Source organism: Xiphophorus maculatus, chromosome 13, assembly GCF_002775205.1.
Source record: "Xiphophorus maculatus strain JP 163 A chromosome 13, X_maculatus-5.0-male, whole genome shotgun sequence".
Taxonomy (NCBI): Eukaryota; Metazoa; Chordata; class Actinopteri; order Cyprinodontiformes; family Poeciliidae; genus Xiphophorus; species Xiphophorus maculatus.
Window position 1 is genome coordinate 4,774 of NC_036455.1, and position 13,013 is coordinate 17,786.

The following is a 13,013-nucleotide window of genomic DNA, read 5'->3' on the forward strand; positions in this document are numbered from 1 at the left end:
TTAACCAGCCACACAGAGAGGGGGCGCTATTTCCCCATTGCACTGATCCATATAAAGCAAGTGGGATTCTACAACTTAAACCTAAACACTGTTACACATGGTAATCTATAATAGAAAACAGCTGCAGCAGAACAGAGAAAAATATAACTAAGACAAAAGACACAACAAATTATTGAAGAAAATATTCAACCATATTTTCTACAATCAAGAAAAATCAATGCATGAAAACCAGGTTGTACCAGGTTAGGATTGGCTTTTTTACTTATCACTTGGCGGCGGGGATGTTTATGGACCTGTGAGGGGCTGCTTCCTTTTTCACAGTTGTTGCGTTGGCTTTTCTGTAGCATCCTTCCTACTGGTGGTGTAGTCGGCAAGTTGAGAGGCTTGTGTTTTTGGCTTATTTGTGTATGAAGTGGTGAAAGTGCTTGTGTTGGCTGGTGTTTGCATTTTGATTGGCCCCTTTTTTTGGGTCTGGTATCGTTTGCTGTCTGTCTGTCTTGGTGTTAGTATGGGCTGTGATTTATTGCTTTGCTAGCCTATCTGTGGACACAGCCTGGTGCTGGGCTGGGATTCAGGGCTGTGGGTGGTATTCTTGTTCTGGATATTGCGCTGAGCTGGCTGGTCAGTCCATTTCTTGGGTTGGGGTTCTTTCAGTCAACCCGGTGGCCTGTATGTCTACTGGATCTTCTTCATTGGGACTAGGTGGATCCTTAGGTTGGCAGGCTGGGTTTGTGACATGGGATAGGGGTTTGGTTTGAATGATTCCTAAGCTGGTGGTCCTGGTTCTGGTTGGATCTCTGTGTATGAGAAATGCAAGTGGGTGTATGGCGTCCATTTTTGTTTTGTTTATTTTGACATTATATACATGGGTTTGAATGTCTGGGTGTACACATGAGAATGGGAACATGTGATCTTGTCTCTGTGTGCCTGGTCTGTCTGTCAGGTTTGGTCTCTGGCTCCCTCCTCTCTGTGATCACCTTTATATCAAGTTGGGTGAGAGGAGGGGGCCCCTATAAAACTTTTTTCTCACCTTTCTTTTCTCTCCAGCTTTCTTCTCCGTCTCATTACAATTTAATAAAATAAACCCAAAGCAGTTTCTAATAAAGTTTCATGTAATTATATCAGGGGGAAGCCATAATGGTCCACTTGTGCAAGTCTTTAGGGCTTAACCTTGGTACTCGACAATACTGAGTGTCACACTGTCAGACAGGACAAGTTTAATACAAAACACAACAAAAAGACAAAATGCAAGTGTTTAGTCAATGGTAAATGTATGTATAGCGATTTATCTAGTGCAGAGGATGCCAAAGTGCTTTACATGTTGATGGTGGTAAGCTACATTGTAGCCCAGCTGCCCTAGGGCAGACTGACAGAAGCTGCTACACAATGGGCGCCATCGGACTTCTGACTAACAGCAGGCAAGGCAGGTTTGGTGCCTTGCTCAAGGACTCAACAACTGAGATGGATGTGTGTAGCGCCTTTCTCAATTGAGCAGATCTGACTGCGAGGTGTAGTGTTAACCAGTTTGTATAATCAGAAGTAGGTATGGCACGGAGTCATGAGTGGGGTGAATAATTAATACAACTGATACAAAAAAGCAAAGTTTGTTAATATTGCTATTTATTGCAGTGGCAATAATAATAACAATAATACCAAAACAAAACAATAAATTTCCAAAAACAGAAGGGGAAAAAAACAAACCAACAAAAACAATTATAATAATAATCATTGATACTTCAAACGTAATAGAGTCCACAATAGATCCAAGAACAAAAAGAGAATAATTATGTTCCCTTTTCAATACTCAGAGTTTAGTTCGTTTCTGTAGGGAAAGTGTAGTTCCGTTTTCCTACCACCAGATGGTGGGTGGGTAGCTCGCCATCTTCCGTCATCAAGTGAGTCAATGCAAGGGAAAAAAAAACCTGACCTAAAAGGCCAGATAACACACATTAAGTTCATATATAAACATTATATTTATATAAACTAAATGGAAGAGACAAGAAAACAATTAAATATGTACTTGCTATATTTTAACAACTTCATAGAAAAAATAAAAAAGAAAGGAGAGGATAAAAAGAAAAATTTAAATCCTTTTTTTAAAAAAAGCGCACTTCATAATTCAAGTTCAAAATTGTCTAGATAATATAATTAGCAGTCGTTACAAACAACCAATACTGAATCAAATCAATCAACTTACAAATGTGATTGATCAAAGTAGCTACAAACTAAATCATATTAGGTACCAAATTTCATCGCTGCACCAACATGGAATGCAACACCAATAAAGAAATCATGGAAAAAATAATCAAATCTAAAGTTGAAAGGTAAACCCTTAAATATTAAAGGTGTGGTCTTTAATTCGGCTGCAACAGTGTGATTCTTCATTAAGTAAGTAATTAATAAGTAGACTAAACTGATGTGGGCCACTGATTGTCGATGGATCAGAGCTAATGCTAATGCTAACTGGCGAAGCAGAGCGAAAATAACGCCCTATTATCTACTCACCGTCGAGTAACGGATTATCTGATGAGGTGGATGCAATGATAACTTGCTCAGATCAGGAAGGTTCACCAGCTGTCAATGGATCACAACCTGGCGAGTGATTCAACAGGAGGGAAATATTAGCGGCGCTATCATTGCAAATGCTATACAACGTCAAGTCAGATGGTATTTAACAACTCACCGCAATCTTCAAGTTTTAGAGATTAAATGAGTGATGAGTCGATTCAGAAACTCCAGGTTGTTTTACAAACAACCAACAGTGAGTAGCAGCAAGGTGGGGAAGAAAAAACAAAACCCGGAAGCACACATGACAATCAACTTAAAGGGAAGGTGATTGGGTCATGGCGGACACCTGGGTTACATGTGGGAAGTTTGAACCGGCAACCCATCAGTTACAGGAACCACAGTGGCTACAACCAGTATAGCTGTAGTACCACCATCTACTGGGTTCAAGGATCAGGCACAACATATACTAAAGGAAAACTCAAAAGTTTTAATGTTAAATGAAATGTTACACCTTTATTTCTTTCTAAAATACATATAAACATAAAAATAGTTTCAACATTAAAATACAGTAATCTAAATGCTGCAGCAGAACAGATCAAAATATTACAGCTAAAACAAGAGAAAAAAGCAAAATATTAAAAATAATTACATGTACTTTGTGCAATCAATGCATGAAAATTAGTTTGCGGTGAATTTTGCATTTCTTTAAAGTACAAATGATTTTTTTTAATTGAATAGATTTTAATTAGGTAGAGTAAAACTGGTTAACATAATTTGAAAGAAATAAAATCAGATTCAATCTCATTTTACATTAAACACAAAATTAACACAAATACTGTTTTGTAGAATTTTTTTTAAAACACTCAACCATTATATACATTCTATTGTTGATTTAAAAAACTACAAAAATAAACCCCACTCACTCTCTATGGTACAGAATAATACAAATCAATCCCTCAAGTCCAATCATGTGAGAATGTTCTGGAAGGAGTCCATGTCCGGTCAAACTCTGTTAATGCATGAAATAGTCAGTGGGCCCCCAAGCCTCTTCATCTATCAGCATCAGTACTGGCACTCCTCAGGGCTGTGTGCTGAGCCCTCTGCTCTTCATGTTGTACACACACAACATACAGTTTGACATAAACAGTAAGTTAATACAACAACATACAGTTTATCATTATTGTTTTTTGATGCAGAATATACCAGAAAAATAAAACATCAATGAAGGAAAATGTGTCATGGTTGAACATCTCTAAGTATCCAAATGTGAAGATCAAAATGATCACATTTAACAAATACAACACAGGACATTTATGGAACATACTTCTACAGCTTTTCAACTGTGTGACGCGTCATGTGCTTAGTTAAACTTTTTTTATGACTAAAACTTTTTAAACAGGTCACACATGAAAACGGCTTTTCACCAGTGTGAATTATCATGTGCTGAGTTAAATCTGGTTTTCGAATAAAAGTTTTTCCACAGGTCACACATGAAAACGGCTTTTCACCAGTGTGAATCATCATGTGCTGAGTTAAACCCGGTTTTTGACAAAAACGTTTTCCACAGTTCACACATGAAAACGGCTTTTCACCAGTGTGAATTATCATGTGCTGAGTTAAATCCGGTTTTCGAATAAAAGTTTTTCCACAGGTCACACATGAAAACGGCTTTTCACCAGTGTGAATCATCATGTGCTGAGATAAACCCGGTTTTTGACAAAAACTTTTTCCACAGTTCACACATGAAAACGGCTTTTCACCTGTATGAGTTCTCATGTGTCCAGTTAAATGCTGTTTTCGACTAAAACTTTTTCCACAGGTCACACATGAAAACGGCTTTTCACCAGTGTGAATCATCATGTGCCGAGTTAAACCCGGTTTTTGACAAAAACTTTTTCCACAGTTCACACATGAAAACGGCTTTTCACCTGTATGAGTTCTCATGTGTCCAGTTAAATGCTGTTTTTCACTAAAACTTTTTCCACAGTTCACACATGAAAAAGACTTTTCACCAGTGTGAATCATCATGTGCTTAGTTAAATGCGGTTTTTGACTAAAACTTTTTCCACAGGTCACACATGAAAACGGCTTTTCACCAGTGTGAATCATCATGTGCTGAGTTAAAGCCAGTTTATAACCAAAACTTTTTCCACAGTTCACACATGAAAACGGCTTTTCACCAGTGTGAATCATCATGTGCCGAGTTAAAGCCAGTTTATAACCAAAACTTTTTCCACAGTTCACACATGAAAACGGCTTTTCACCTGTATGAGTTCTCATGTGTCCAGTTAAAAGCTGTTTTCGACTAAAACTTTTTCCACAGGTCACACATGAAAATGGTTTTCCACCAGTGTGAATCATCATGTGCCGAGTTAAATCATGTTTTTGAAAAAAACTTTTCCCACAGTTCACACATGTAAACTGCTTTTCACCCGTATGAGTTCTCATATGAGCATCAAAAACAGATTTGAAAGTCAAACGCTTTTCACAGATGACACATGAGAAAGGTTTTCTTCTTTCCTGATTTTGTTCCTCAGCTTCAGCAGTTTCCTGGATGATGTCTTGGTTCCTGTTTGGTTCTGATTCAGTGTGGTCTGTTTGCTCATCAAAAGGAACCACCATGCAGGTATCAGTCTCCTGTTTTAATTCAATCTGTTCTTCACCCTGACTGCAGTAAACTTCTTTCTCTTCCACTTTTATCTGCTGGTGTTTTAGATCCTCCTGCTCTTCTTTTATCTGATGATCTTCTGGCTCTTCCTGTTCTTGTTTCACCTGCAGAGGTTCCAGCTCCTCCTGGTACAGAGTGGATCTCCTCTCCTGGTTATAAACATTACACTTCAGGCAATCTGGAGAAGAAAACAGAGAAAGAGTAATTGGTACCTTTTCTGAAATAAATACGAGTAACAGTTCATCTTTCAAGACAGAAATGAATAAAAAAAAACAATTGATAATTCAAGAGCGTAGACAGAGATACAGATCAGTCGATATATCCAGCTGACATTTGGGGAAATCTCAAATTAACGGATATGAAAAAAAATATTTTATTACAAAATTAATTGTAGTAGGGATTATTGTTAATATTTACCTGCAAATTTTATTATTTCAAGATACTATTTATTTTTATTACTTTGAATTATATTGAAATTTTACTTTAGTTCACTTTATATCTTTATGGTTTATTTATAAACATGAGTTTATTTGTAGGTTAATAGCTGTTTAGTTTTTGTTCCTTTGTTATTAACTTTTCTAAGTTAGACATTAAGAACTGTGGGTCCATTTTCTGTAAGTATAGGGACTGGTATAGGACCAGCATGCACTGGGTTGGGCCTGTGGGTTTTGACCAGAGCAGGAGAGGAAACAATGAAAAGTAGTGATGGTGAGATGCAGCTTCATGAAGCCCTGAGGAACTCCATCCAATCATTCGACTCATGAGCCGATGCACCGCGGTGCTTCATTTGCTCTACTGTGACATCAACTGGACAATATATGTAAAATAGGCAACGTGAAAACAACATGAAGCTTTACAATGAATAAACAAGTTTAAAATGTTTGTGATTCTGATACATAAATTCTGATTAATCTGGTTGTATGAAACAATGACTGGATCCAAAAGAAAACTAGAAACAAATAGAAAAGAGGGTTGTGATTGGCTTGTTACTCGCTATGTCACCAGGGACAACGATTTATTACTAAAAAATAAAAACTTTAACTGCTCAGGTTTAGGTGAGTTCTCTGTCTTACCCGCTTCATTACTCAACACATCACTAATAAAAAGTTTGATCTTTGTTATTTGCTTGTCAAACGGGAAAAATAAACTATAAAAGCAATTTTCAAGTTGTTTGGACATTGAACATCTTTTATTTATATAACTGTTTGGTGTATTAGTTGAAAACGGTGTAAAAATAAAGAAACTGTAAATTCCCACTCATATTGGGCCCATGAATGCACCTTTGCCCATAGTCATTGTGCCCCTTTTCCCCATAGACTATAAATAAACGCCTCATGGACCGCTCTTGCCTATTGTTACTGAAGAGATTTAAGGCGGCCATCTTGGAGCGGTCGACCGTTCCACTCAGCTTTATGTTTAACAGACTCAATGACGTATCAGCGCATTTATCAATCATAACTCGCTAAATACTAAACAGATATTCACCAATTTTTCTGTAAACCTTATTAAAAGGTTAGCAACATTTACAAGGAAATGATTTTTAAAGTATTTTTGAATGACTGATATAAGGTTGAGCATATTTAACTATTCTTAGTGGGGAAAACAGAATAGAGTCAGAATAGAATGTGTTGATATTTCTGTATTATGATTATTTTACAAAGCACACAACCAGTCATAATTTTTGAAATATGTTATTTAGTAATATCAGTACATATTTATATAAATATACAAACACAAAATGATACAATCAGAGAGAAATAAAGATGCTTAAATAATTATTAATGCTGAATAATATGCATTAAACTACACATATTTATATGGACGTGCGTATATACATAATATCTATATAGGTTTTATTCATGTTTTCCAGCCGAGGAGGAGATTAAGAGAGATTCAGCAGCTGAGATTCATCAGTGCAGTGAATCCGTCTCTCCTTAAAGACATTCCCCACTTCTTCCTCACATGGTCTTTATGAAACCTTCAAAACAAAAACAGGAGCTATTTTACTTTAGACAGAGTGAAAGAATTTCATATAAATAAGAGTCTTTCCCACCTTGTGTGGAATAATCTAAATCAATGTTAGGGAAAGAGATCCAAAAAGTGGTGAAATCAACCTTTATTGAAGTTTAACTAATTAGAAAAAGGTTTCACAAATCCCTAACATGGTTCTGAATATTCTGCTGTTAGAGCAGAATAATCCAGTTCAGGTCTGAAGAGTCCAGGTGTTGTAGTTTTTAAACTAGAATCGAATAAGATGCGGAAGCTAGTGAAAAATTAGGTGGAATAACCCTTTAGCCATTTCCCGAATCGGAAACCAACTTCAGCTTCGTGTATATGAGCCATTTTCACAGCGTAATTGTGATTCCTGCGTTCATTTACCGGTTAACAAAACATTTATACGGGAAAAGAACATTTACTAAAATGATCCTGATACAGAAAGGTGCAGACATTTAGACCTTAACCTGCATCCAAACGCTGGTGGTTCCTACCTATTCGGTGTAAGATTATCTGGGGCCTCCGGGAGAAATCCAGCAGTCTGCGATGATCATCCATCTCTTCCTCCGACTTGACGATGATTTCTTTAAACTCTGTGAATGTTTCTTCAGCAGCAGTTAACGGCTCGTTGATAAACTCGTTTAGAGAAACAGTCGAACATTCAACCAAACAGACCATGCGCCATTTTCTTTGTCTTCTTCGTCTTCTTCTTTGGGATTTTATGACTGTCGTTCATTCATGTCATTGCATTACCGCCACCTTGTGGATCTTACGATCATCACATCTAAAGATTTCTCATACAGTGCCAGTTCTCTTTGAAAGACGTAAAATCTTTTCTTCCACTTTATCTAAATAAAACAAATACAATATTAGTATTCCAGTTTTCCACAAATCCAAAATTAATATTGTCTTCTGATTCGTATCTCCTACATCCCGCAACATGTTTCACAGTTTCTTCACTCCACCAGATCAGAACCTTTCCTATAGTTTCCGTATATCCACAATGATCGCTGCTGCTTTGTTCGGAGTTACCGCTGGTTCCGCCCATCCTGTGGCTTATTGAGAGCCGATCAGCACCGGCTTGTTCACTGAATTGTGCGGTGCTGGTGGTCGAGTGTAAATGACTTTTAACGGTTTTATCTATTTGATTTTTCTACCGGTATTTTAATAATAGTTTGTATTTATTTCTTTCTTAGCTCTGAGGATTGAAGGTGGTGAGTTTGGCCCAGATTAGTGGCGCCCAAACCTTTTGAGACCAAGATCTACTTTTTCTCTCACCAGCCGGCTGAGATCTACCTCATGACACGAAGACATAAAAATTGTAAATTAAATTCTATTGTTTTATTTTATATGCAAACATACATCAGTTATAGCAGTTATATAATAAAGTGATAGAAAACCTAACGCAGTTTTTTCCTCAGTGAGACTCTGACACTATCAAGAAAATATTATTAGAAACTGCAGAGTACTCATTTTAACCCAGAAAAGGAATTAGAACAAACTTGGAATCCAGAAATTTTTTTTTCCAGAACAGGAACATTTAGTTTTTATTATTACTTAGAAACTGATGAGTACTCATTACTTTTACAAATTTAGAGCATACTTAGAAAGTCCAAAGAATACTTATAATTATCTAGCAACCCAGACGTCTAACCCAAAACAGGGATTAGAATAAACTTAAAGTCCAGAAAAAACTACCTTAGCAACTACGTTTTAGACTCCTATTCTTCCAGACCAGAGGATACTTACTTACTTACTTACTTAGACTTATCTGCCACAATAGTCGACCGCAATAAAGGGCAATTTTTACCCTTTTTTAGGTCTCGATCACATGAGATTTGCTCTGATTCCAAAACTACAACACCTAGATACTTCAAACCTAAATTAAATTATTCTCAACTAAAAGCAGAATATTTAAAACCATGTTTCTGATTTGTAAAACTTTTATCTGATTTGTGAAACTTCACTTAACAGACGGTTGCAGAAGATCTTTCCTTCCAACAGCCATCTCCATCTACAATAATTTTTTGAAGAATTAATGAGTTACACCAACATTTAACTTCCCATTGGGATTAATAAAGTGGTTTTGAATTAGAATAGGGAAAAACTTCATGGAACAAGTGTGAATAGTAATTTAAACTTTAGTGAAGTTTCACAAATCACGTAAAGGTTTCACTAATCCCAAACATGGATTAAAATATTCTGCTTTTAGAGCAGAATAATCCAGTCCAGGTTTGAAATATGTAGTTGTTGTAGTTTTGGAATTAGAGCAGTTCTATTATTCAATATATGACTTTATACTTTACTTTTGTAAGCATTTCTATGCAATATTTAATTTTTTAAGCAGGGATGTTGGTACTGATTTTAAGTTATTCAGTTTAGCTGACAGATTTGCACTGTTTAACTTTTTCCTGCTGCTTCTACTCATTTCATTTCAGCAAGTGTTCTGCAGTTGAACTCAAATGTTTCTACAATTTTCAGCAGTAACATTCAGCACTAACACGACATTTTCACAGGAAAGGCAAATGTTCTACTTACTTTCTAAGACACTAATAATATATCTATGTGTGGAGGTTAAATTAGTTCCAGCATTAGAAACATGGTGATCTATAATAGAAAACAGCTGCAGCAGAACAGAGAAAAATATAACTAAGACAACAGAAACACTAAATTACTGAAGACAATAATAATCAACCATACTTTCTAAAATCAAGAACCATCAATGTATGAAAATTAATTTATAATGAATTTTAAAAGTAATTATTTTTTATTTATTCATTAAGCTATTACATAGGTAGAGTTGAACTGATTAATATAATTTTACAAATAACAGCATCAGTTACAATGTCATTTTGTTTTAAAGAGAAACTTATCATCTTATAAGTTTTAAATCTAAGCTTAGATCACTTTTAGACCATATACAGTACAGACCAAAAGTTTGGACACACCTTTTAATTCAATGAGTTTCCTTTATTTTCATGACTATTGACATTGTAGATTCACACTGAAGGCATCAAAACTATGAATAACACATGTGGAAATATGCACTAAACAAAAAAGTGTAAAACAACTGAAAATACCCCTTATATTCTACTTTCTTCAAAGTAGCAACCTTTTGCTGTGATTACTGCTTTGCACACACTCTGCATTTTCTTGATGAGCTTCAAGAGGTAGTCACCTGAAATGGTTTTCACTTCATAGGTGACCCCTGTCAGGTTAATAAGTGGGATTTCTTGCCTTATAAATAGTCATGAAAATAAAGAAAACCCATTGAATTAGAAGGTGTGTCCAAACTTTTGGTCTGTACTGTAGATTAGTGTAAAGACTCATGTCTAAACGAGTTATATGTAGCATCAATGCTAAAATCAGGCATACTGTAGGCTTGTAATTGGATGTATCCTCTCTTCAGACTAGAAAAGGTCAGTAGGGATTGAAGAATATGTAGAATGGAACAATTATGGTTAGCAAAAACTTTTATAAAATTTTTCAAATTTCCAGCCTGTTAACTGTCCAATATACATGTTTTCACAAAAGCCCTCCATCAGATTCCTTCCTATTAAATATACATGGGTAGCGCAACTTAAGGTACTTGATTCCTTTGTTAGCATATCCTCGCTGTTGAAATTAAAGTAAATACAACTATAGGACATAGTAAGAATGAAAATGTATCAGAGGAGAAAACAACTTTTTTTTTTTACTTATTCTTAAATTGAACACATACAAACTGCTACAGCTTACTCTTAAAAACATTATTATTTTTGCTTACTTAGAGTTGTCTTATTCCGGGAATGATTTGTACCACTCTATTAAACTATTAGGGAGTAAAGTAGCCTGGGACCTTTTTGAGTATCTAGTATCACTGTTAACTAATAGATTTATGTATTTAAAGCATTTGTGTTTATATAGAAATATAGTCCTAAACTAGATGCAACATGAGAAATGTCATGGTAAATGAATCTGATGAAACCACCTGTTAAACTGTAGAAAACCGTTATGGTGAGATCCGCAATATTTTATGTTTATACAAATATAATTACATGTATGTCTAATCAGTGTGTCTGCTAGGAAGGGTGCAGTAAACCCTAACCCGAAATTTGAAGGATTTCATGTTTGTAACTCATGAAAAATGTACATCACATAAACTAATGTGATTGATGTAAGTCAACACATAATATTTAGAAGAGAAACTTAACTCTCAGTGTTTCTTTTCAGATGATTTTTTTTGTTCTAAAAGATTTCTTCTAATTGTGTGAAAAACAGTGGCTGATTTTAATGTTCAGTTAGAAGCATTTTCATTTGTTTGGATCAATCAGTTTTTGATGTGTTTAATACACATACAGTGCCAGTATGTGTATTAAACACATACTGGCACTGTATGTGTTTAATACACTTCAAAAGCATCTTATGCAATAATGCACATTATTGTAGAAGAGAGCTCAGCTGTCTCTTTCTACCTGTTCTTGCTTGCAGGACATAGCACAGAATTTAACAGTACGAATTCATAACATAGATGAATTTGAAAGTTTATACATTTTAGAAGAGAGACAAAAAATTTTGTTAGCATAATGCATGTTTTTCTGACTTTACAGCAATCTCATATTTGACAAGCAAAAAAAAAAAAAAAAGACTGTCAACAATTTTAAACAAGTAAATAACTTGTTAAATACACCGACAGCCTTGCGGCCACAGCTCCGATAAGTCGCCTCCGCAATGGAGGCACGGAACACGGTCCACTCAGACTCAATGTACCGCATCTCCACCGGAACATGTTCAAAGTTTTGCTGGAGATGGGAGTTAAAGCTCCGTCTCACAGGGGATTCCACCAGACGTTCCCAGCAGACCCTCACAACACGTTTGGGCCTGCCAGGTCTGACCGGCATCCTCCCCCACCACCGGAGCCAACTCACCACCAGGTAGTGGTCAGTGGACAGCTATGCACCTCTCTTCACCCGAGTGTCCAAGACATGGGCCGCATCTGCGGCCGCAGATCCGATGAAAGGATGACAAAGTTGATCATCGAACTGTGGCCTAGGGTGGCCTCTCAACCTCACACACTAGCTCCGGCTCCTTCCCCACCAGAGAGGTGACATTCCACGTCCCAAGAACCAGCTTCTGCAACCGAGGATCGGACCGCCAGGGCCCCCTCCCTCGGCAGGCATCCATCACACACTGCACCCGACCCCTTTTGCCCCTCTCACAGGTGATGGGCCCATGGGAGGGGGGACCCATGTCTCCTCTTTGGACTGAGCCCGGCCGGGATCCATGGATAAAAGCCCAGTCACCAGGCACTCGCCATTGTACCCCCCTCCAGGCCTGGCTCCAGAGTGGGGCACCGGTGACCCACATCCGGGCGAGGGAACAGCAAGTCCAAAGTTTTCTTCCATCATAGAGTTCTTCAGGTTGTTACTGTTGTAACTTCCAAAAGGGAAAAGGTAACAGGGATGAAAGACTGTGTCCTGTATGGCTAGGGCCTGGCTGTAAGTACATTCTTGAATGTAAACTAAACATGTTCTTATTTCACCAATGCAAAAACCACGTGAGCTCCATCAGCGCCACCGTCAACGTGCTCACACAGTTCCCACACCTGTCCATTATACACTGATGTGTTCAGCAGTGCTTCCTGATGATGCACAAAAATCTGGTGCAAATCGGTTCATGTAAAAAGGAGATACAGCTGTTGAAATAACCTAGGGGGCGCAGTGGAGTGAAATGACAATTTAATGCCATTGGGTTCTTAAGAGGTTAACCAAGGTCAATCATAACAAGTTTAGTGCAAATACAATGATGCATGTATGATTTTGAGATAAAGGTGCAAACAGCGATGGATTAGTATTCACCATTC

General features: G+C 37.0%; 1 protein-coding gene and 1 long non-coding RNA gene across 2 annotated transcripts; both read right to left on the bottom strand.

Annotated features, from left to right (window-relative positions):
* Positions 1-1,694: 1,694 nt before the first annotated feature.
* On the bottom strand, positions 1,695-2,941 carry LOC111610646. The gene is made up of 3 exons (XR_002753742.1): positions 2,684-2,941; positions 2,506-2,592; positions 1,695-1,927 (listed from the first exon to the last, which is right to left on the bottom strand). It is a non-coding gene; the product is annotated as an uncharacterized LOC111610646 (long non-coding RNA).
* A 1,064-nt stretch (positions 2,942-4,005) lies between these two features.
* On the bottom strand, positions 4,006-4,947 carry LOC111610517 (gastrula zinc finger protein XlCGF57.1-like; the record flags this gene model as incomplete). The annotated part of the gene is made up of 1 exon (XM_023344912.1): positions 4,006-4,947. A coding segment is annotated over one exon (942 nt), but the record flags the coding sequence as incomplete, so codon positions are not given.
* Between the last annotated feature and the right edge of the window lie 8,066 nt (positions 4,948-13,013).